The following is a 26,488-nucleotide window of genomic DNA, read 5'->3' on the forward strand; positions in this document are numbered from 1 at the left end:
TTATGGAGCATGGATACGTGGAGCTTGGATGCTTGGAGCTTTGGAGCATGAGGAGAAGATGAACCGGTCATTCCATGGCAGAAAACATGAAGATGGAACCCGAGTCATTGTGCATTATTATCATAGCAAAAGGACTATGTTTGAAACGCGATTATTGTCAAACCGACACGGGTCGTGTTTGTCCTTTGTCATCTTATATTTGAGCAACATGACTCGTGGTGAAGCTAGATTAAAGATGGAGCCAACAGTGAATATTTTTTGGAATTTTAGCAAAAAGCATGGGCCATGCCAAAAACACATGGTCAAGACAAATGGCCATGCCAAAAACACATGGGCAAAAGGCATGGCCATGCCAAAAACGCATGGCCTCATGGTATGCACGTGAAAATTAATTAAAACAGGAGGAGACGCCATTTTGAAGCAGAGAACGGTTTTGGGAGCAGTTTCTAGCGATCCAGGGCAATTTTGGGAGAATTCTTGGAGCTTTTGAGAAGACTTAATCATTGCAAACATTTGGATTTCATTTTTGTAAGGATTAAACATTCCAATTCCATCTTTATTCTTGTTTGATTTGTTCTTAGCCATGTGTGGCTAAGAAACCCTAGTTTCTAGTTCTTGTTCAAAACATGTTGATTGCTTGACTTGAAGCATATGATTTGATGTTTGATTTGTGATTCTATTCTAGTGATTATGTTTTTGTTTAAACTAGAATCCTTGAATTTGATTTGTGTTTGATTGGCCACTTTCATGAATTGAATTTTTGTGCAGTTAATTAACTTTTAGGGCACCTAATCGTTCTATTGAGTTAATAATTGGTAACAAGCAATAAGTTTTCTTATTGTAAAACATATATCACATGTTTTCACACTTCCGAGCGTATGAGAAGAAATGAACATTGTTGGGAAGCTTGTACAAAACTTAATGTAGTTTTTCAATACAATCTAAGAGTGTGTTTAGATTGAATTAGTAAAGCTAGGTCTAATCAAAGAGCGTGTTTTGGTTAGATAATTTGGCAAGCGAGAGGTATTAGAGCGTATTAATATCTTTCAGTACCAACATAGAATAGCAATCTTGAATTACATCAAGTCATAATCAAGTTGAACAACATCATTGAGAACTAGAACTAGAACCATTCAATCAATTTGTTTACAAATCTATTTCATTTTGTGCATGCTTTTAAAGTAGATTGTTATTTAGTTATTTACTTTTGCAAACAAACCCTCCCTTTGTGACCAAAGTACCTTACGCAAAGAGGTATAGAATTTTGTCCCGTGTCTCTATGGTTCGACCCTGCTTGCCTTGTACTACTTTTTAGTGCATTAAAGCAGTGTATTTTGGAGTATATCGTACCCCTATTATTTGTTGGGTCTGACACGCCTAACAACATCAATGGTTTTTTTTTTGTAGTGGTAGTAGTGGAGGTGGTAACGACTTCTGTAACAATTTCAACGGTTAAGTTGATTTGGTTTGTGGATTTTTCTTGTAATTTTTCTGTTGAGGGTTGAAATGTGTTGGGTGATAGTGTTGTAGGGTTGCAATGGTGGTTTGAGATATATGTATGGTGGTGGTGAAGGGGATGGTTATCATGGTATAAGTTGATGACGTGAAATGAAATGGGTAGGGAAAGGGTGGGCACATATGGTTTTGCATTTTTAAATTAATAAAATTGTAATCCAAACATCATCATAAAATAAAGATAAAACAAAGTGTGTCAAATACATCATGAAACATCAGAGTAATCATAAAATGCAGAATGAGGTGGTGTGCACACAACAATCATCCCAACCGCATCCCATTTTAAACCCATCATGGGCCTAATACCAAATGGGCCCAAACATAGTAAGGCCCAAAGTCAGAAACTAGTAACCCAATAAGGCCCAAAATCCCAAACCAACGCCTTCATTGTGACCAATCTTTTGTCACGTCGTGAGACATGTCTGATCCAAATCTGTGCTTCACTCCTAACTCTGACAACTCAGCGGGGATGGTGACCCATCCTCACGTCGTGAGACCTTCTGTCTCATGTCGTGAGAACGGTTTGAAGCCAAAACCACTATTTCAACGGTCTTAATCGATTCAGCCCTTAACATCACCCCTTCTAGAAGCTAAAGGGTACTCTAATGGCCCGTAAAAATGCTTGCTTTATGGACTTGCATGCACCATGCATGTCCCTACACCATTTATGGTCAAAAGTGCAAATATGGCATCAAGTTCTCATGCAAACTCTAATACTCCACCAAAACCTAGATCTGAAGGATATAAGACTCAAAAAGCCATTTAAAGCCATAAAGTTGCTAACTTTATGAATTTACTCCACTCTAGCAAACCAAATCATAAGAAAATGGACCAAAAGCCTAGATCTAGCCATGAAATGCTATAAAGCTTGAGTCTTGATACTTACAATGGTCCAAACAAGATTAAAGTTGATGATGATGATGATCCCAAGCAACTTCCTTCGCAAGATACTTGTTCTTCTTCCTTTTCCTTCATTTCTACTAGCAAAATGCTCAACAACTCAAGGTGACATGAAAACTAGGGTTTCCAAAGGCTTAGAGGGTGTGAGAAGCCGAGGATGGGGAAACCCTAGCTTCTCATTCCCTTAAATACCTAAAAATTAGGGTTGGGTTCATTAAGCCATGCTCACGTCATGATACCTTATGTCTCACGTCGTGAGACTCCAAATTACGGGTCAATGTGTCAACGGCCACTCACGACGTGGCCCCTAAGATCTCACGTCGTGAGGACTCTCAAAATGAAATAAATGAATAAATTTAGTACCTTAGGGTTACAGATGTTACAATACAAAGGCATTATAGTCATTTCATTTATGATAAGGACCAAATCAGTAACAAAATTAAACCAAAGGGACCGTCCGTGTGTCAAAAAAACATAAGGACTAAACACACAATTTTGACTAAGTCATAGAGACAATTCAGTAATTTAATCTTTATGTTATTTCACTATTGGGAAATTGAATTGTTAAGGTAATTAACTTAATAAGTCAATTTCCCTTTCACTGTTAGGTTAGGAAATTAGGATTGCCTTACTTATATTGTGAAAAATGAGGACTAATTTTGTAAATTCATGTTAGACAATGACCATGTTTGTAATTCTTTTAAACATAGGGACCATATTTGTAATTTTAGGAACCATTTATATACTTTTGTAAACATAAGGAATATTTCTGTAAATTAACTTCTAGTAATGGACAGTTTTATAATCTATGAAATAGGGACCAACTTTGTAGTTTCCTATTAAAATAGTGGCCATTTATGTAAATTTGACATAACATCCTAATTTTATTTGGTAACTAGTTATATTTGATAATTCATTGTACATTCTAAACATTTTTCTAATTAATGAAAAGTTATGTAAATAAAAAATAATGAAAGGCAAGATTGTCATTTGTTATTATTTAAAGTCCATATCCAACATACCAAACTTAAATATAAGAGCCGGTATAATTGAATTCAACTTCATTTGTTGCAAACAAAACATGTTTATATAATTGAATTGAACATCATTTGTTGCAAACCAAACATGTTATATAATTGAATTCAACTTCATTTGTTTCAAAACTAATCATGTTATAGAATTTAATTCCTCACAATAATAAATCCTTTGAATAGGACATCCCTTTAATCCTTTTAATTCATAACATTTTACAAACTAAACACGTAAGAGCATCTTTAATAATTACACTATGTTATGATTCAAAATAAATGTTATATCATTATTCTATTAAATTGACCTCTAACTAAATAAGCACTTCAATGGTTGAGCTTATTTAAATAGATTTTTCTATGATAAATTTAATTAATACATCCTCGTCTATCTGAAATGTTTTATAAAACACCATTATTTAGATAGAGCATTTTTAAACACAAATAAATTTTTAATACTAATGTATGTATACAAATATATAACTCATTACTTGTATATGTAAAATATAAAAAATTATTATGTTATAGTTACAAAATAGAGTAAAATATTGAAAATATTAAATTATTGCCATAGTTTTTTTTTTTATAAATAATAGTAATTAATAGTAAAAATAATTAAAAGATTTAAAATTAAATTAGAATTATATAGATGAATGAAATATGGTTAAACTATAATGGCTTATATGTACAAGTTGTACAAGTTTATTGATAATTATATATATATATATATATATATATATATATATATATATATATATATATATATATATATATATATATATATATAGTGATCAAAATAGTATAAAAAAACTATCTATTTCAATGGTATTAATTGCTCAATAAAAAAATCTACAATAATAATAAAAAAATAAAAAAAAAGATCTCTCACTGAAGATGCTCTAATTGTATTCATTTTTCTAATTTATTTAGATTTTAAAAAAATACCACTTCTATTTATTATCTTTATATAATAATGTCTTACATATTTAAATAAATTATATAAATAGTTAATAAATCATATATAATAAATCCGAATTAAATGTTATATTATTAAATCAAATATTTTATTAAATAAAACTAATAGGATTATAACTCATTTAAATAAATATTTTCAATCATTTATAGTTAATAATAACTCTTTTAAAAGGTTTAACGGTAACTTATTGTCCGTTTGTCATCTCACTCGTTATACGAGGATAATTAAACTAACGAAAATGGTAATTTTATTGTAAAAAAAAAAATTATAGAAAATATTATACATTAGTCGAACCAAGGTACATAGATTCGTTGATTTCCTATTCCAGACCCTACTCGTTGTATGTCAGCTAGCTGTCATCCATCAAGTTTTTATTTTCTCCATTTAAGCTTCACAATTCACATTTGTCCATAGTGGTAGTAAATGAAAGGTTAAATTCAAAGGAAGCTCTTGGAGAATCTTTACTGTATCTCACACCAAAACTTTCACTAATTCATGTCTTCCAAACTTCCAGTTCTATTCTTGTGTGTGTGTAAAGATGCCTTCCAGTTGTCATCTTTTCATAAATGTTATTATATATATGAACAATTAGCGCTGTGATTATCCAGATCAACAGTCCGAACGCTTATCATATTTTCAGCGGTTTGAAGTGAGTCTTATCACAATGTTTAGCGGGTCGAAGGCACCAATTCCAGCTCATGAGTTATTATGATTAAGATGCTAGTTGTCTGTGTGACTCTTGCATGTGTGGTATATGATATGTATACCGGGCCGGGTCTGATGTCAGGCGAGGCCCGATGAGTGTATTGTATGTTATTTATCTTAGTAATTTTTGCATGTATTTTATATATTGTATGTATGTCGAGCGGGCCTTATGAGTGTATTAGGTAGGGCCGATCACATTATATAGACATATTTGTTTCGAGCGGGGCTTGATGTCGGGTGGGGCATGATGGTTGTTAGGCATGACTGATTGTATGTTTGATATGTATGATATGTGGTATTTTGGGGAGCCCACTAAGCTTCGTGCTTACGGTTTTCAGTTTATGTTTCATGTAATTCTGGATTGAAGGGGAATGACTCGGGATGATCGCATCGCACACACCATGTTGTTCCACATTTTGTTGACTTGATGTATTTGGATGATTATTGGCATACTTTGATTTTCTTTTATGGTTTTATGAACACGTTTTCGATGATGGTTTTATTATTATAAAAATAAATTTTTTGGACTTAAATTTTGGGACGTTACAAGAGATAAGGTAATGGGTCGGCCCACCCGAAAATAAGTCTAAAATATGTTCCGGAACGACCTATTCCGGAGAATTTCTACCATAGGGGCATTTGGGCTAGCGGTAAAGAGTGATTTTTTCAAATAAAAGATCATGAGTTCAACTCTCATTATGAGACATAGGTGGTGTTTATGATTAGATTATGAATAGGATAGTTTGTCATATAAAAAATAAATAAATAAATAAAAATCTTCCCTTGTTACCAGAATTGTCTTAGCATGGCTAGTAGGGGTAGTTTGACGGATCAATGAGGTAATCGGATTTCTTCCTTTGAATTAGTTTCGGTTGTCTATTAAATTCCCTTTGAACATTTGAAAGCAAAACCATTCCACTCTCATCAACCACCTCTTTGTTCTCAACATACAAAAAGCTTAAGCCAGGCCATTCTCTCATCTTCCCCACGTGGCTTTGCTGCTAATCTCTCTGATATCCCTTGATTCCATCCCTGTTTTCTCATATCACCATTTAGAGTTCTGCTTGCTTGCTGTTCAATGATGAATTTTTTTCACATTTTCAGTTCCAAAACCAAAAGAAGATCACGGGAATCTTCACCGGAGCAAAACCCATTAACTTCACCACTATTGTACAGGGAAAAAGAACATGCTTTGAGAAAGTTCTCGTTTTCAGAGCTCGAAAATGCTACGAATAATTTTAATAGATCGCAGTGGATCAGAGATGGTCAACTCGGAAGAGTATATAAAGGGTCAATTAAACCTCCTGGTGGCCAAGGTGCACCTCTCGTGGTCGAGATCACCAAACTTCATAATATTCATTCCATGCAGGTCTCCCCCCTGACGTTAAACTTCTCTTAATCTCTTTAGTTTTAAAATCTAATTGTATTAATTACATCAGCTTATCCGTGATCAATACTTTATCATATAAGACTGGCTTCTCAACTTCAAGAGTATTTATAACACTTGCTTAAACTTTCTAGTTAGAGCAAGATGGGAGTGCTAGAAAAAAAAAGATACTTTTTTGGAGTTATATATAAAGAAAATGTTATGTGATGTGTGTGTAGGGGCATGAAAAATGGCTAGCAGCAGTTGAGTTTCTTGGCGATGTGGAACACCCTAATCTTGTAAAGCTATTGGGATACTGTTTAGTAGATAATAAAAAAGCGAGACAAAGTCAAAGACTATTAGTTTACGAGTATATGCCAAACAAAAGCTTAGAATACCATCTTTTTAACAGAGAATTGCCACCAATTCCATGGATAAAAAGGCTACAAATCCTCCTTGGTGCAGCCCAGGGTCTCGCTTATCTTCATGAGGGCTTAGAAACCCAGGTATATGTATATGTTTTACAAAATGTGTTCCTAATTAATTATAACTATTTTATGACTTATTAGTTAAAGTTTAAACTAATTTTAATTTTTGGAATTTATAAGGTGATATTAGGCAACTTTAACTCGGCGGATGTGTTAATTTCAACCCAAAACTTTCGGATTTTGGGCTTCAGAGAGGACTAGCACCAGCAGTCACATACATAATGGTGAGTGTATATATGGAGATCATGTGTCTAACATTAATTATAAAATCTAACAAACCAATCATAAAATCTAATGACTTATAACTTATTATATTCGCTTCATTTAATTTAATTGAGTTCATTATACTAACTTTCTTTGGTTTCCAGTCGTCTACTCCTTATGATGATTACTATGCTCCAGAATACATGATGACTGGTCATCTAACTTCAAAAAGCGATATATGGAGTTTTGGGAATGTATTGTACGAGATTTTATCTGGCAGAAAGTTTGTTGATAGAAACCTTCCAGAATCTGAACAAAAACTTATCGAATGGGTGAACCAGTTCCCAGGTAGCAAACGGTTCCAGATGTTAATGGATCCTCGTCTAAATAATCAATATTATTATTATTATTATTATTATTCGGGTACTGTGGCCCGGAAACTTGCAAAATTGGCGGGCAGTTGCTTGCCACGTCATCCGAAAGGTCGACCCACGATGAGTCATATAGTTAATGTGTTACAGGAGGTGATTAGAGAGCAGGAAGATGAGATCAAGAGTCGTTAGTTACCTGAGTCGTCTACATGAAAAGAAATTAAAGGAATAGAAGTAAGTAGGACCAATGCAATTAATGCTGCATTATATATATTTATACGTACACTTTCCCTGATTATGGTTATCACAGACATAATATATAACATAAACGTTGGCAAAATCTAGTGGTCATTGTGTGATATAAATTGAAAACAGGCATTATCTGATCACTTTCCGATCCGTTTTTTGTAATTTTAATGATTAGCTGATTCGCTCTCCTGCTCTAATTTTTAGCACACAATTATTGTTGGTAAAGTGTTGTTGGCTTGGCACGTGAGATTAGGCCTGAATCTGATGATGATTAAAGTGGCGGATTACATCAAGAGGGAGTACTATAACATTACCCATGTTACCATTCAGATTGAAAAAGAGAATAAATCAAGTTTCAAACGATTTTGAGCTGTTAATCCATTTTGGGACACGATCGAGTATTTGAGTTTTCAGTTCTTGTCAGCTTTATGTGCATGTGTTATTGATCATTTTTATTTTTTTTTATCTTTTATTTTTTTTATCTTTTATTTTTCCTGTCATCTGTTGCATGATTCACTAATCACTATTAGTAATGCGATGCATCTTATTGGGCTTGTATCTTATTTGTTGATCTTTTTGTGCTGAAAAATGCAAATATTTGTGTGGATAATCTGTATTGCTTAGAAGTATCAATATAGACTTCCCACTTGGTCCTTTTCAAAGGTTATGCAATGGTTTAAGTCGTCCTTTTAAGAAAATTAACTTATAGGTAATTAATAATTATATTCTTTCATATTTTTCTATTGTCACCGCTATTTCAATAACAATGAAAACATATGAACATATTTAACAAATTTAATGGTCAATCGTATAAACAAGTTGTCTAAATGAATCAAACTACAATGTAATTACCTTCCTAAATTATTATTTTTCCTATATATCTCACTTTTAACAGAGATTTTATTTTTCATACTTATTTGTATTATTTTTCTAAGCATTATTTTTAAAACATTCATATTAATCAATCATTCATCTTATTTATAGTCTTTTAATTTGATAGATCAATTTTCTACTAATTTGGCTTTAGTAAAAACTTACTATCATAAATATTAATTAGTCATTGAACAATTCCAAAAGTTTTTTTTTATTTAATAAATATACTTTTATTTTTATTAAATATTTTTTTTAAGCATATCCAATATTTTTAGGATGGTAATAAACAAAACCTTCAAAAAAATGTTTTTTTTTACCTAGTTATCATTCAAAAAAGATTTCTCTCTCTCTCTATCTCTCTTGAGATTTAACATCAGTCACGTATTTTTCATTGTAGCTCTAGCACTGACGTACCGGTGTGGTGGAAGAGTTATAATCATAAATGATTATTCAACGTCATCCATTCCTTTTTCCCCACCACTTTCCTCACCACCACAACTATCACCGCCACCGCCACTACCACTACCACCATCTTTGCCACCAACCAACCCCACCAGTGCAACCTCCGCCACTTATACCACCGTTGCTTTTTCCATTCTTTTTTAAAGATTTCTGAATTAGTCGGCTAGGTTGTTTGTGGCTAGCATATTTCTGAACAAACATAACTCAAAGAGACACATCTTTTTAATATACTTTATTTATCCAGATATTTGAACAAACATAATTCAAAGATCCACGTCTTTTGAATATGCTTTCTTTATCTGGATATTTCCTTCAATCTTGATTTTGGAGATGGGTTTGATGATGAACTAGATGTCGAAAACGGGGTTGGGGGTTGATTCTTGAAGAAAATGAGGTTTTAATTTTTGGGTTTAAGGAAAACAAGAAGAACACAGAGGTGGAAGACAACGTGAGAGAGAGAGAGAGAGAGGCCCTCAAATTTTTTTAATTAATAAAGCTTCAAATTAAATAGAAAAAACATTATATTGATGTTTGGACTAAAACCCAGAAAATTATATACAACAGGGACCATTTTTTGTTATTCTTTTAGATTTTTGTTCTAACTTCATTTAATATAAAAATCCGTTTTAGGTTATTATATTTTGGTTAAATCTAAACCAATTTATTTGGAAATTGTTTTTAGCACATTAATTCATAATCGGATAAAGATTTTTGTAACATTTTAAACCTTAAAATAGTTGTTAGAGTTATGTTTTACCCAGAAAATAGATATAATACTAATTATTCTAACTCCATTTTAATTTTAATAGATAATATATAATGTTTTTTTTTGGATTCAACAAAAAAATATTTGAGAACTGTTTTAGCCTTCTTTTTCACATGTTTCTTTACATAAATTTAAATTTTCATTTTTAGGCTATAGATTTCAGTTAAATCCGAATTGCTTTAATAGTATAGTCATTTACGGATTCTGATTAACATATGTATAACTCAAAACCCATCTGGATTAGCCTATAACCATTCGGGATTAACCTATATATATAACTCGAAAACGAACAAATGTCAAAAGCTACATCAAATATTTTAAATAATATATTTACTTTTTCAAGTTTTCTTTAAAGTTTTTTTAACGTTTCAAACTTTTTATTTATGCTTTTTCACGGTTAATATATTTTTATTACAAAAAAAGAGTTTCAAAATGTTTTGCAATATATATATATATATATATATATATATAAATAAAATTTTGAATTCGGATGGATCGGTTTTTAAATTGGTTACAAATTTAGATAATATGTTTTTCTAGACCATATTAGTAGAATGCCAATATTTACATCCCCAAACTAACAAGTCTTGTAACATCTCAAAAATATGGTCCAAAAATTTCGTTTTAAATCATATAAGAAAAACTCATAATTCATAAAACAACATAATAAAATCACATGTCGTGTATCTCAACCATCATATCAAAATACTGTATCAAAACCATATATCAAAATATCAGAGTCTAAAATATCACAGGCTGAAAAACTGTGGTGTGTGCCATGCAGTCATCCCAAGCTCTTCCCTTTGCAACCGGAAGTACCTGAAACCAAAATTGAAAACTATAAACACGAAGTTTAGTAAGTTTCCCCAAACTACCACATACCATACACATATACATGCAACTAGGAGATACGGGCCCCGCCTACACTCATGGAGATACACCCCCTCCCCCCTCCCCCCCCACACATACACACACATACACACTCCGCTAACTAGGAGATACGGGCCCTGCCCACACTTCACTGGCTATGAGATACGGGCCCTGCCCAAACTCAGTTACTATAAGATATGGGCCCCGCCCACACTCGGCTTGTTATGAGATGCGGGCCCCACCCACACTCAGCTACTATGAGATACGGGCCCCGCCCACACTCGGCTGCTATGAGATACGAGTCCCACTCACACTCAGCTACTAAACATACATACAAGTATCACACAAACAACAAGTATAACTAAATCTATCAATCAGTCATATATATCCATACTCAAATAAAGCTATGAGATACGGGCGACACCCACACTCGGCTACTATGAGATACGGGTCTCGCCCACACTCAACTACTAATCATACATATGTGGGCAGGCCTTGGTGCCTTCGACCCGTTGATAGCTTATTTTATTTCCTTATTTTATTAGTTTATTTTTAGATTTTTAGATCTTTTTATCATTAATGCATTGTAATTTATTTATTTTTCTTTAGTATGGATCATACCGGGTGCTTGTTATGTTGCATGAGATATTTTGTAGGTTTTTCGGTGCTTGTTGCGGTTGCGGGTTGATTGGAGACGGGCATAGTGGGCTCCCGAGGCATTATTGGGCTTGGCGGAATCAAAGAAGAAGAGTTGGGCTTTGAAAGTTATTGTCTTGGATTATTTGGGCTTGTGAAGATGGATCATAAATTTCTAATTTTGGGCTTGGAGCATCCATTTGGTGGCTAAATGATGATTAGTGCATTTCAAATTACATGGACAAGGGAGGGGGGACCAAAGGAATCTTTGGTAGTGGAAGGGTGGAGTGGCTTGGTGGACCAATAAGATTACAGCAACATTTGCGCTGGTGAAATTTTCATCGAGCGGGTACCCGCGCAACTGCCCAGTTTGGGCATTTTGGTCATTTGGCTTGACATAACCTTTAGGGATCAGATCTAGAGGCTAATTCACGATTTTTCCACCATTGGAGACCTGCAAGAGGCGATTTTGGGAGCTAGAAATCATTTCCTTTCATCTTTCCAAATCTTAGGTAGTTTCTTTATGCAATTAGATTATTGTTCTTGTTACTTTGTTGCCATGAGTGGCTAATACTCTTATTTGGTTGACTTTGGCTGAAAACCAATGAATGTTTGTGGGTTTTGAAGGATTTATGTTGATTATCAATTTATTCCATGTTTATGATTCTAGTTTGCAATTCTTATGCTTATTTGATGCTTTGATCATGAGCTTATTATTTGATTGAGCAATGGTTGATTTATTTCATTGATTTTGCATTGGATCATTGAATTTATCTAGAACAAAGGCTTTATGATGGTAGAAATCATCTCTAGCTTATGAATCATATCTCCTTTATGGATGTGTAAGCATTTGACATCCTCTAGGAATTGGGGATTCCTTCATTCTTAAGGCTAATTGATTTCTTGGGATTGATTGCTTCAATTGGCCCTTGATCTTAATTAAGAAGGTGTGTTGTGGGCTTCCCCAACCTCCATACTACCTATGAGGAATCTTGGCATATCATGCTTCATGATTATTATAACCAATTTGGGATGAAGAATAAGCTTTGTATTAGATCCTAATGATAAACACACAAATGTTCATTGTGTTGAATTGCCTTAGTTAACCAATTATTTCCAACCTTTGAGCATCTCATCAACTTGCTTAATTGCAAGGTTTTTAGTTATTCAAATATTTTAGTTTTCAAGTAATCAAACCCCCCCCCCCCCTTTTAGTTTAATTGTAGTTAATTAGTTTAATTTCACTAGTTCTATTGAATTGCATTGGTGATTGAATACAACCATTTCCCCGAGGATCGATACCCCTTTTTACCATTATATTACGTTTATTTAGCAATCAAAGGGTGTAATTTGCTTGGTGGGCTTGACATCCCACCACCCGTTCTTCTGGAGGAAAACTCAACTCTCAAACTGGCTGCTGATATCTCACGTGAGGAATCTCCGATGGCTGCTCCAGCGACTACCCGACTATAAATTCACAAGGAACACTTAGTCAAAAACTAAAAATCCTTCTAAGGGTAAAATGACCATTTTAACCCTGGTTAAAGTAAATGCTTTGGTCAAAGTCAAAGTCAAGGTCAAGTTCCAGTTGACCCAACTCGTCGAGTTCATATGCTATTCAGACTCGTGATAAGCCGAGTCAACTCGTCGAGTCCCTTTACAGACTCGTCGAGTTCCACCTAGTACAGAATCGGGACAAATCGACTCAACCCGTCGAGTCCCCTTCTGGACTCGCTGAGTCCCCTTGTCTGTTTGGACTACTTGATGGATTAACTCCCTACACTTCAGATCCAAGCTTTATACTTCACATAAACCCTGAAAATGTCCTTTTAAGGGTAAAGTTTCTAACTTTACCCGTTAATACCTCTTCTTTATGGGTCTGGCTCAAACCCTAACTCCTTGGGGCCTAAAACTTAGTCCTTAAGCCATACATACACCAACTAAGACTTATAACCACATATCTAAACCCCTAACACTACTTAGACACATAAAGCCCCCGCCTTTCTCTTCATGCTTGGCCTTTTTGGGCTAAAAAGGCCAAAATAGCACTCTATGGTTTGCATGGGGGCTCTAATGGCATAAAGTTTGCACATTTATTCCTTAACAACCCTTAATGATCCCATATCAGAAAGGAACCTTGCTTGGTACGTCCAAACCCCAAAGGTCAAGCTATTTGAATCAAAACCCTCAAAAATGGAAAATGAGTAGATCTAAAGAATAAATGATCAAGTTATAGACTTGATTACCAAAAAAGAAAGGGAATGAAACGTTGCTTCTGGATCTATAATCTTTTCTTAGAGCCCTCAAGCTTCTTCTTCCTCTTCAAGCTTCAAAACACACAAAAACACTCAAAAATGGCTCACACACTCACACAATGCTTTAGGGGTTTCGTGGATTAGGGTTTGGGACTTGGAGGCTAGAAATGAGGCCATAAGGTAGGGATTAAGTTGCTTAAATAGGGTGTAGAACCCCGAAATTAGGGTTTCATCCTGGCAAGCCTACTCGCCGAGTTGAGGGCTCTCGACTCATCGAGTAGATGCTTTAAACCCACATCCAATACCGCTTCTACTCGACGAGTATGGGGCTCCCAACTCGTCGAGTAACTCTACAAAATAAAGAACATACAATTTAAATGCGTACCAGGAATGAGGCGTTACAAGTCTAACACGTTTTTATTCGGGTAAATGTCATATTAACCCATCAAACTTATCGTGTTTGTTTTAAAAGGTCGCTAAACGTTTTTTTTGCACATTAAAGGAATAAACTTACATTTCTTTGTTTTAAAATACCCTTATGTTACCTGAAACCGGGTTCAAAGGTAATACACATGTTAGGAAGGGTTTGACCGCCATGTCAACATCCACCTGGTTTATTATTATTATTTTGTTCTTGAAACTTTCTTTGGTCATGTTCATTATGAAACACAATATTATTTATATTGTTTGTAGAACATTCAAACACCATCACCTTAAACCGCCATCTGCAACCTTATATCACCATCTACAACCACCATCATGATTTCCCTTTCAACTTCTACAGATAAAAATTTACATAGAAAATATCCTTTACTAGCAAAAGTATCTTCCAAACAACACGCTCCTGAAAAAGTCACCATTAACACCCTTTCTTCATCTCCAACCCTTCAAACGTACAACAATATTTTTATCACAACCAATAACAATAACAAAAAATTCGAAAAGGGTATCCCCTCCATTTCTATACACAGAAAAAATCATCCTCAATTCTCAATTGTTAATTCCAAATTCAAATAAGAGTCAAATCCAAAAGATTATTTTTACTGTTGCGAAGAAATCTAAGATAAATAAGGGATAGATGATATACAGGTGCAAAAAATAGTGGATAGGAAGAAATGTCATCAGGGTAATCAATACTCGGAGTAAGGTGGCAGATTCTGGTGATGACGTGAACTCGCCAAACGTATCCAACGTGGAATCCAACTCCGCCTCTATGAATAGAACTCCCTCTATGTTACAGTTAATCATGATTTTGTTGATCTCATCTCTATCCAATCTCCCTGCAATGGGTTCTGAAGGAGGAATAGTGGATGATTTCTTTATATTGATCTTCATCGTCATCTTTTGATCACTTACCATGGTGAAATTGAAGAGAAATGGAGATGGGGTTTGAGAAATTACACACACAAATGTGTGTGATTAGAGGAAAGAACGAAGAATGCAATTAGATGTGTAGAGAGGAAAGGAAAGAAGGAGAAAATGATTTTGAAGTGACGTAGATCAAAGTAAAATGGCAAGTTAAACTTGGCAACTTATAAAATCAGGTAAAATGGTGTAATTAACAGGTTACCAACAAGTTTAGTGACCTATTGCACAGAAAATAACTTTGGTGACTAAATCGGACAAATGTGAAAAGTTTGTTGGATTAATATGACATTTACCCTTTTTATTCACTTGTTTTCCCCAAATAAAAACTAACAAGTCTAACACGTTTTTATTATATTGTATTTATATAAATAAATAAAACATCAAAAATAAAAGTAACTATTTTCGAAAAAAAAACGTCAAACGAATAAAAAAGATTATGTAAATGAACTAAATGTCAAAAAATGTATTCGAAAATATGCCAAAATGTTAAAAAAAAATAATCTCAAATTCATAAAAATAAAAATAAACAATAAAAAAATGTTATATAACTTAAATAATTGAACTAAAAATAAAAAAATTAATAATTATATCATCAAACAAAAAAATATGATTGTAAGTTGATTAGCCATTGATGACATAGGGTTTGTTTAAGATTGTAGTTTTTTTTAAGATACCCCTATTTTTAAAGTAAATAGTACAATTTCATTTTGTTTATATTTAGGTAACTTTTTTTTTGTAAACAATTGACCATCAAACTTGTTATGTTTATATGTTATCATTTTTATCTGAGATAGCCGGTGACAATGATAACATGTGAATACATTTAACAAGTTTGCAAAGATGGAGTTAGGATTTAAGAAATAAAAGGGGCTGACAACCTCGCATTGTAATAACATATTAAAATATAATGTTATACCCAAATAAGTAATAGAGTCAAAAAATTAAAATAAACTCACAAAGAATAATTCATTGAGATGTACTAGAAGCTACATCAATCATTATAAGAATCAGTCTTAAAGAGTTTTCAACAGAGAGTAAGTTAACTCATATTCATCCATTAGCATCAATCTTAAAATGTTTTTAACCAACTTTAAGCATTGAATAATATTTATCTAATAACCTTCTTAGTGAAAATTGATGATGTATACATCTTATCAGACCTTTTTTCAGGTTCAGGCGTACGTTGTGCGGCTAAATATGGTTCTGCCAACCAGGTTTTGTTCGGTCTTCTGCTAATGGTTCGGTTCAGCCGTTCAGGTTCGGTTTGGTCTTTTGTTGATGGTTTGGCTCTGTCATTTAGGTTCGATTCAGCTTTCTGTTGATGGTTTGGTTCCTCTATTCAGGTTTGATTCGATCTTCTACTGATGGTTTGGTTCAATAATACGTTTTGCTTCTTCCCAAGACTAAAGGTATACCAATCATCTAAATCATCTCAAGTACAGTTGTTAAGCTTCCTCTCCAAGAAAAAGGTACTTCCAACTATATATATACCTATCACATACAACTCGGGGTAAGCTCAAAATCTCTCTTATACACATCATACATACATATAGTTGCTTTCCTTCTGCTCGAAGGATCTGATCCATATATCGTATCGATACTAACTTGATCATTGGTGGCCGCTCCCGGGACGCAAGTCTTGAGGCGACTCTAACGATCTCATTTATGATTGTAATATGAATCACATCAGGGATCACTAGCGGCATCCAAGCACATATACGAGATCTCGACTTGATCAGCCCCATGGTGATTTTTTAGGTTTCATCATGGAGCGACATCCGTGGGACCATTAGCAAAATAGTCGTTGCCTTGTGCGTTCTAACATCATTCATACAACGATCTCCGCAGATTCAACACTATTCACATCAAGATCTCAACCCCCCCCCCCCCATTGAAAAAGTTATGTTTCTAAATAATTTTTCATGCTTCAAGATCTCTATTATTGTATTTTTTATGGCACTTCAAAATTCTTGCTATTAACACTTTTTTTCCTTGAATGTATTTTGGTACAAAAGTGGAAATTCAAGCAAAAACTAGGATTTAAGGGGTCATAAAAAACACAAATCTTACCCCCACATCCTGATATATTATGTGTTCTTTTACGTGTAATATATAATATACCCTCCTCAAAACCATTTTTGCATCGAAAATAAAACTTTGTGCATCAAAGCCAAAAAAAATAGAGGCCTAATAGTTGTAGTTGTGAATTCCATAAAGCCAATAAAAATTTTTAGTAAAAAAACATACATGCTTCATAAGGGTGCACCTTTGGCTTCAAAATAAGTAATTTCAAGAATACAAAGTTCTAAATACAAGATTAAAGTACAAGAAATATATGGAAAAGAATTGTTAAAGCTACACGTTCCTAAAAATTGAGTTGTTTACAATTGTTTAGCCACAAAAAGAATAGTACTGACAAGGTTTTACATAACACATGGGAGACAGTGTCAAAGCACCATTTAATTCTTTTTGTTGACTGTGATAATTTAGTTAATCCAGAAGTAAAAAAAGGCATTACAATTATTCAAGTTCTGTACACTTTCTCCACCACTAGGAATGAGTTTATAGGATACGGTGTCAAAGCTTTTTTAATATGGCTTGGGTTACTAACATTTCAGAATGACACTGCATGCATCACGTTTGTCAGACCAAAGCATCATGGGGTAGGCATCCAGATCATCATCTTCGATAACACCATACTCAACCCCGACATCCATCTCCGATATTGTCGAACAATCGATCACTCTCGAATCTTCATTTTAAGGATTGTTAGTCGTCTGGGCTGCTATTGGAAAACTGACAATAAGTTATTCAAGATCTGTTCGGTTAATTATCCAAAATAACGATCAAAAAAAGAATGAATTTGATGTCTCTTGATACAAAGTTATTATTTGAAACAATATTGAGAACAACATATGTTTTTTGTGCAAAAGAGTACCCAATAAAGATAAATAGATCGACTCTAGGCATAAACTTATCTCTTCCAACATAAGTAATTGAAACAAAGGATAAACAACCAAAGGAATGAAGTTATATTAAAGATGGATTTGTCCCATATAACATATTATATGGAGAAGCTTTGTGCAAAACTTGAGAAAGCAATCTCTTAATGATATGAATTAAAGCTTTGATAGATTCACCCCAATATGTAATTCAAATGCCCAATTGAAAGAATAGAGCTCTTGAAATCTCTAGGATATGTTTATGTTTTCTTTACACTATACCATTCTATTGTGATGTATGAGGAGTGGATTTTTGATGTATGATTCCATTTAATTGAAAAAAATCCAACTGCTTCATGACTTGATTCCAATTCTATAGCATTATCAGTTTTGATTGCTTGATGTTTATATTATATTGGGTTTTAACAAGTTGTACAAAATCTTTAACAAGGGAAAACATAAACCTTATGTGAAAGTAAATGAATCCATGTGATTCTGATATAATCATCCATAATTGTGATAAAATATTTAAAACCATCATGAGGTTTGTACTTGTATGGTTCCCAAACATCAATGTGAACTAGATCAAATGAAGCTTTTAGAGTTTGACTATTTGGAAATAGTAATTTGTGTTGTTTTTCTTTTGAAAAAATCATACATGATTTAATATGCGAATTATGCATAGTTGAAGGTATCAAAAAAAGATTATGAAGAGTATCAACAGAAGCATAACCATGATGAATGTGTCATTTCAAAGCATCATTTTGTGCATTAGCACTCATTACAAATGATTTAGAATTTGAAAAAGATGAAAAGACTAAAAGATTGAATGATAGATTATGTTTTATATGTTCATGTTCAAAAACATACAAATCATTTATTTTAGTTCCAAGAATCCCCAAAGCAAAGTTACTCTTCAATGAGGGGTCCTGCAGAAGACAGTTCTCATCAGTAAAGATGACAAAGGTATTTAACTATTTTGTCAATTTAGTCATAGATACCAAATTGTATTTGAAGGTGGGAACATATAAAACATCATGAAGAATAATGGAATCATAAATTTGAACTTGTCATGTATAAGATAAAGAAGTATCATTTCCATTAGGAAGCCCAATAAAGTGAAATTGATGAAGTTTTGTCATGGAATGGAAAAAAAAATCTTTGTTAGATCACATATGATCAGTAACACCAATGTCAATGATCCAAGAACTATGTGTATGAAGAAGATGAACATATTTAAGAACATTGGCACAAAAATAAAAGAATGAGAAACGATTGCCTTGAGAATTCATAGCTCTATGAAGCATAGAAGCATTAACATGACTTGTGGAAGCAGATAAATTATTTGAATGGTTTTTAAACATTTGCAAAAGTTTTTGGTATTGTTCATTGGTGATGTTTAGAGATAAAATAGAATTAAAAGCAACATTAGCACTTTGAAATATAGATTGATGATCATCCTTATATCCTTTTGTAAACTTGAAATTTGCAGAAAAACCGATTAACCGATAACATTTTACTTTGGCGTGTCCTGATTTCTTATAGTGATTGCATGTCAATAATTTATTGCAAAATGAATCTAGTTGATCAACAGAAGCACTCATTGCAATAACATCATGATTAATGATAGGAAATATATTGATCTCACGTTGATGTTTTTCTTTAATGATTAAAACATGAGCAGTAGACAAAGAGGGAAAAGGCTTCATCATATGAATCATTTAAACCCATAAGAAGCTGAACCAAACATTGATCTTCAAGAGATTTTTTTACCTTAGAAGCAGTACCACAATAACTAGCAAGAAATTCTTGAACCATTCACATCTCATCCCTATAATTCATCAATTTTGTATAATAGGTTTGAAAATTGTTAGAACTTTAAGAAATTGAGTCAAGTTTTTGCTGAATTTGATAGATCGAAGCACCGCTTGTTTGCTCATACATTTGGTTGATTTCTATCAAGATTACTAGAAGCAGATTGAAAAAATAAAATGATATCATCAATGTTTTTGTGCAACGAGTTCAAAAGCCATCAACAAAGCATAGAATTCACACGATACCATTATGAATAATTTTGAGAATTAGTTGCAGCTGCAGGTTGAATAATAGAGCCATCAACAAACACTCATTTGTTCTTTGTAGATAGATCAATCACCATTGATCTTTTCCAGCAGCGAATCCAACACCATTGATGACATTGGATACAAGAAGCAAACTAGGATTATCTTAAGATCCTAGATAATATAGGCTTGAAACAGGAATTATAGATGAATCATTGGTGTTAAGAGCATGAATTTCTTTCATTGCAATGAATCAACTGAAAAAAAGAATGATCAAGGAAGAATCGAAGAAGTTTTAAAAAACATAATAAAATTGATGAACAAGATCAAAGAACCATGATTCAATGGAAAACTTCTCATTAATTGATTAAAAAATGAATAACAAGCTACATATATACAACAAATCAACCCGAAACCTTCTAACTAACAATTTCTAACCAGCAAATTCTAACAACCATTATATTAAATTACAAAAATGCTCTTGAGGCCGTTTATTTTGTTATTTACTAAGTTGGTTAACATGTTTTGGTAAGTTATTTATAAAAGAATATAAGGAATTGGTAAATCCTTTTTCAAGACACTATTCTAGTTAGTGGTGCACAAAAAAACCGGTTCACGATCCGAACCAGTGTCCGAGCCGAAAACCGGTTCACATCTGAACCGGTCCAAGCTAGAACCGATCTGATGCCGAACCGAACCGGCGGTTTGAACCAATTCGTATTTCCGAACAACAGGACAGGTTTCGAACCGATTTACAATGAATCGGACTTCCAAACTGGTTTTGGACCGATTATGAACCGGTTTTTGAACCAATTATGAACCGGTTTTTCGAGATGTTTGAAGATGTTTTTTTTTATTATGTAACCTATAATATCCCAAAAAACAAAACAAACAATCAAAAAAATATACAATTTCTGCCGGTTTTTTTTAACATGTTCGAAGAACCGGTTTAAGATGATTCGGTTTGAAGTGAACCGGTTTGCAATAAACCGAACCGGCTTGTATAGGATCGGATAAATTTGATGGTGAACCAGTTTGAAACCGAACCGGTTTAAGGGTGAACCGATGTTGACTTTGTTGACTTGAACCGAACCGGTTCGGAAAAAAACCGGTTTGTACACCTCTTTCTAGTGGACTGTTTTTTCTTTTTTTTCTTAATGCTTATTAAGCCAAATAGTGGGTCATTTTTATGGGCTTTATTCCAGACGTTGGGTCTATGTATATATAAGGCCGATAAGCAGCAGCGCACAACGATTATACAACGATTATGAGGTTTAGTTTAATGGACTCAAATACTTCAATGTCATTTCTATGGGCTTTATTTCTGGGCCTATATATAACATAGACAATCGTCAGCGAAACATACACTGCGTTCTTTGAGGGTTTAGGGTTTATACATCCACACATCCGTCTCGCCCTTTTCAAGGTTAGTTCTCTACATCATCTGTCTACGAATATCATCACTTATCCAGGTAGTTTGATGTCAAATAGTCGGACTCCTGTTTTCTATGCAGATGTCCATTACATGTATGATTTCGCAAGTTTGGTGTTCTCAGATTAGCGAGAAACCTGAATAATCATGTAATTTTTCATCAGATAATCGTAAAAAATTACAGACTTTATGTTTTTATTATGGAAATTTATGCATTAAGGATTTACTCGATAATGACCTGTCTGTTGCTGTTAATTATGTTTTGTAACTGTTAGAATGTCGGTCGATAGGAAATTTGGTAGCTGGAATGCTTGTTTCTAGTTTGAACTTGTGGTATACTCACAAAAGATTTGTTGAATGATATTTCTTAACAGATTACTAGATGGCCATAAAAAAGCCCACACCAGAATTGTTACCTGAAGATCTCGATGTGGAGGCTTCTGAATCGGAACAAGAAACAGATTCTGAATCAGAATCAGAGTCAGAAGGAGATGAAGATATAAAATTATCAGAACCTTCAAAAACCTCCATATACAACAAAGAAGGTCTACTCGATAAACTTAATGACATCACCTGGCCTGAAGACATTGACTGGATCAACAAACTATCACTAGACATCCAACAAGAACAAGAAGTAGATGTCAATGATGACCTGGCACGTGAGCTGGCATTCTACACTCAAGCACTAGAAGGTACACGTGAAGCCTTTCTGAAATTCCAAACCATGGGCCTCCCATTCCTTCGCCCCACAGACTACTATGCTGAAATGGTGAAAACCGATTCCCACATGGAGAAAATCAAGGGAAGACTTTTATCTGAAAAGAGAAGAATGGAAGAAGCTGAAGAAAGAAGAAAGATGAGGGATAATAAAAAGAAGGCTAAAGAAGTACAAGCTGTGAAACAGAAAGAGAGGGTGAAACAGAAGAAAGATGAGATTGAATCTGTTAAGAAATGGAGGAAACAGAGACAACAAAGTGGGTTTGCTGAGAAGAAAGATGGTGACATGGGTTTGCCATTTGAAGGAGGAAAGGAATCAGATACATTTAAGAAGAATAAGAGACAAGGGGTGTCACCATGGGATAGGTCAGGTGGAAAAGGGAAAGGGAAAGAGCAAAAAGGAGGGAATGGAAATGGGAATGGAAAGAGGAAGAGTAGGGAGTTTAGGGATTCAAAGTATGGGTTTGGTGGAAAGAAAGGAATGAAGAAACAAAACACTGCTGAAACTACTAATGATTTTAAAGGGTTTAGAAACAGTGATTCTGGTCAAAACAAGAAAAGAAAGAAGTTTTGAAAGATTTGATGGATGCTTTTCATTGGTGTACTCTATGTTGTTGATCCACATCAGTTTTGTTTGTTTTGGGTCAGATTTTCAAGTTTTAAAATCGATATTTTGTTTTCATTTTGTGGCTTTATTTAAGTTGAATGTTACATTTTACTATTTTAGTTTCATTTAGGAATCAAATGAAGATATGACATTTTGGTTTTGATATATGCAGAGTTATGGAGTGTAGAAGTTCATTTTTCTTTTACTAACTCATAATATCAACTTACTTACATTTTCTTTACAGAAAACACCAATGTACATACAATTCTTTACTCATTATAGCAACGTACTTACATTACATTCCTTCACCGATAATTACCAAATGTAACAAAAAACATACTTTTCACTTTTACCAAACTATTTTTGTTTAACTGGTGAATGTTGAGCATATGAGCTTGCGAAAGCGACTAAAGAATTAGGACCTGGTGAAATTTTGCTCAACTTTGAAATAAAACAAGAACATATTTTTCAATTTTTTTAAAGTTGAAAAACATGGTGATGGAAATGATTTCTTTAGGCAGTGTTGTGCAGGTTAACGACGGTGGCTGAAGGTGGTGGTGGCGGCTACTTCTTTTAGAGAGAAAGAAGAAGATTATGGTAGAAGAACGTAATAGGGATGAGATTTAAAACCAGAAAACTGGACCAAAACCGAAACTGTTAGAATCGGAATATGTAGAACAAGTTCGGGTTCTGGGTTTAAATAATGACTTTATCCGGGTTCCGGGTAATCCTGGTTTTGTGTCCTTCGCGTCAGCGTATACCAGGTTTAAGAACCGGAACGAGTTTTTGTACAAAATTTTAAAACATGCATATCTTATTCGTTTGAAATCAGATTGGCATGATTTTTTTTTTTCAGATTGTAGTTTATAGTTTTTACATGATTTTCAACTATAATTTTGTCATTTTTGGTTTCATATTTTATTGACTTGTAGTCCCCTAAAGTTGAAATATCAAAGCTGGAAAATTTCTGTTTTTTTTTTTTTTTTTTTTTTTTTTTTTTTTTTGTATTTTGTATTCAATGAAATTTTAAAACATGTTTATCTAATTCGTTTGAAGTTGGATTATCATTAGTTTTTTATAATTTTATCATTTTTAGTTTAATATTCAATATAGTCTCCGAAATCGGGATATAAAAGCTGGAAATTTTCAAAATTCAACCAACAAAGTAATTACGAAAAAATCTTTTTCAGTTATAGAGTCACTTGACCCGGTCCCATCTGACCCACTTTGATGTTTCCAGGTTATCCGGTTCTAGATCCACTTTACCTCGTACTTACCCGGAACCGAACTGGAACCGGTTCCTATATACCAATCAGGTTTCCGATACAATATCCTGCTAAATGGTTCCGGGTTTTCTAGGTCTGGTTTGGACCGACTTTCATCCCTATACTATACAGTTGATTAAAAGAAATATTAAATAGAAATGAGAAGGAATTTTACCTGGTAATGCAATAGATAAATTCAATAGTTGAAAACAAAATATGTGATAAGCGGAAATTTTCAATAGTTGAAAACATAGGAAAGTGCCTAAAGTGTCTTAAGATTACAATCAAACCGAGAGCCAAGATTGACATGATATTGAAGAAATCAATATTTCTTAACGATCATGTTGATTTTCTTTCTGATTTGGTTGTGGTTTACTGAATTTCTATCTTATCGACTGACAGTTCGGTTCTTGCCTTTTCTGCATCGGTTAAACAACATTAAAAATACAATAATTTGTAACACCCGCAAATTTGAGGAGCAACTTTGGGTATAAATCACCTTTTGAGGATTCGACACGACATGTTGGAGGCACCAACACGTGTGTCTAGATAAGAAAAGACGTGTGTTTCATTATGGGCAACACGACATGTTTCCTCTTGGAACACGGTGTGTTGATGGCTAGAATGAAACCCTAATCTACCAGTCATTCTACAGGTTTTGTGAGCGTACGAGGTAGACTGTAGGCCGGTGGGGTGTTCCATTCAGAGTGAAGGCTCTGTATGTATGTTGTTTACTATTATTGTTATGATTATGTGTTGTGTTGGTACTTTGGGGGAACTCACTAAGCTTCGTGCTTATAGTTTCAGTTTATTGTTTCAGGTGATTCAGATGTTTTGTGGCGAGACAAAGGCGTGACCGTACACATCCTTGATTTTACTACCGATTGGATCTTGGGAGACTGATTTTAAATAATGTTTTGGAAACAATGATTTTGTGAACACCTTTATTACTAAATGGGTTGATTTTAAAAATTTAAATTTTCTTGAAATTTTTGGGATGTTACATTATTCTTGATAATCAAGCATTTCGTTTGGAATAACGTCAAATGTTTGTACTTCTCGATCTCCTCTATTACTCACCTTTGCCTCCGCCTTGTATTTGCTTCCATGTTCACCGGAGATCTCCTCCAACAATCTCTCTTTAGTCTCCGTAACTAAAAAGGTAAAGAAAACCCCCAACATATTCGTCACCGCCAAGATGATCATTGCTTTCTTAATCTTATGTCTATCACCATGCAACATGTACATTTGAATCCCAAAAGCACCCACCATTTCCCCGACCTTCCAGCGGCAACACTCATTGCATGGCAGGTTGATTTCACCCTGGTCAGAAACAGTTTTGTCGGTAAAACGAAAGTCGTGTTGTTAGGCCTGAAATTTGCAAAGAAGAAGGTCAACCCATATAGACTAGCAAACAACCATTTGTTTTCATGAGTGAAGAGGGCGTCGTACTTGATTCCGATATGAACATGAAAATGGACATCATGAAAAATCTCATAAACTGAATGTTAAACATGCCAGAAAAATTTATTATCAAATAATTTAAGATTGATGAGTCATGTTGTCAATGGCAGATCTAGGAATTCTGTCAGTTGGGGTCACTGGTGAATTCAGAGGCCCACGCTGAAAAAAAATGACGGGTTGCACTTAAAGAATATTTACAATACGTCTGAAAAGTTCTCAAAAAAATGTTCATTATGATCTACAATTTGAAGGGTCGTCTTTACTGGAAAAAAGTCCACAAATAATATATCTAATTATAACATATCATCTTAATATAAAATAATTTTCACTTGTGGACATGTACATTTTTAAAATCTAAAGTAGTGATAGTAAAATAAATGAAATAGAATGTTATAATAGTGATGTATCGATAATGTTTACTTGTAAAATATTTAACATGATCAAATGGTTTAGCAATTGTATGTTTGTAAGTTGTAACATTTTTTTATTAAGAAAATACAATTGACTTAAGAAAACCCACATAAACCAAGACGATTTGGTCAAATTTACCAAAATCAAATAAACATAGGATTACATATTAAAATTATCAAACAAAAATCAAGTTAAAAGGTTAAACTTATTTTGTGAATAACTCTTGATGACAATACAACTGGAGGTAGGAGTGAGCAAAAACCAAACCAACAAAAAAAACCCCGACTAAACCGCAACAAACCGCAACTGAAAAACCGAAACCGATACAAAAACCGAAAATGCGGATTTAATCTTAACAAAAACCGAAGTTATTGGTGCGATGCGGTTTTTATGTAGAAACCGGTCCATCAAAACCGAACCACACCGCTGGATTATAAAGTATAAACATTAAATTACTCGATTATATTATATACGATTGTATATTATTTAAAAGACTAATATATATATATATATATATATATATATATATATATATATATATATATATATATATATATA

General features: G+C 33.7%; 2 protein-coding genes across 5 annotated transcripts; both read left to right on the top strand.

The window, feature by feature from the left end:
- Window positions 1–5,986: 5,986 nt before the first annotated feature.
- LOC145058960 (putative serine/threonine-protein kinase PBL19) lies at window positions 5,987–8,225 on the top strand. Of its 2 annotated transcripts, XR_013686587.1 has the most exons (5): window positions 5,987–6,493; window positions 6,730–6,996; window positions 7,099–7,202; window positions 7,347–7,530; window positions 7,704–8,225. XR_013686587.1 is itself a non-coding variant. In XM_079006836.1 (4 exons), the coding sequence occupies exons 1-3, from the start codon at window positions 6,203–6,205 to the stop codon at window positions 7,177–7,179; spliced, it is 639 nt and encodes a 212-aa protein (XP_078862962.1). In that variant the 5' UTR covers window positions 5,987–6,202; the 3' UTR covers window positions 7,180–7,202; window positions 7,347–8,225. The 2 variants fall into 2 exon arrangements, 1 of the variants encoding a protein (XP_078862962.1); XM_079006836.1 differs by having other exon boundaries at window positions 7,347–8,225.
- A 13,144-nt stretch (window positions 8,226–21,369) lies between these two features.
- On the top strand, window positions 21,370–22,955 carry LOC145057233 (rRNA processing protein-like protein). Of its 3 annotated transcripts, none has more exons than XM_079005010.1 (2): window positions 21,370–21,460; window positions 21,841–22,955. In XM_079005010.1, exon 2 carries the CDS (start codon window positions 21,849–21,851, stop codon window positions 22,755–22,757), a length of 909 nt encoding a protein of 302 aa, XP_078861136.1. In that variant the 5' UTR covers window positions 21,370–21,460; window positions 21,841–21,848; the 3' UTR covers window positions 22,758–22,955. The 3 variants fall into 3 exon arrangements, with proteins under 3 accessions (XP_078861136.1, XP_078861137.1, XP_078861138.1); XM_079005011.1 differs by having other exon boundaries at window positions 21,437–21,506; XM_079005012.1 differs by lacking the exon at window positions 21,370–21,460 and adding an exon at window positions 21,508–21,615.
- Window positions 22,956–26,488: the final 3,533 nt, after the last annotated feature.

Source organism: Lactuca serriola, chromosome 6 (assembly GCF_051521515.1).
Source record: "Lactuca serriola cultivar US96UC23 chromosome 6, Lser_US96UC23_V15, whole genome shotgun sequence".
Taxonomy (NCBI): Eukaryota; Viridiplantae; Streptophyta; class Magnoliopsida; order Asterales; family Asteraceae; genus Lactuca; species Lactuca serriola.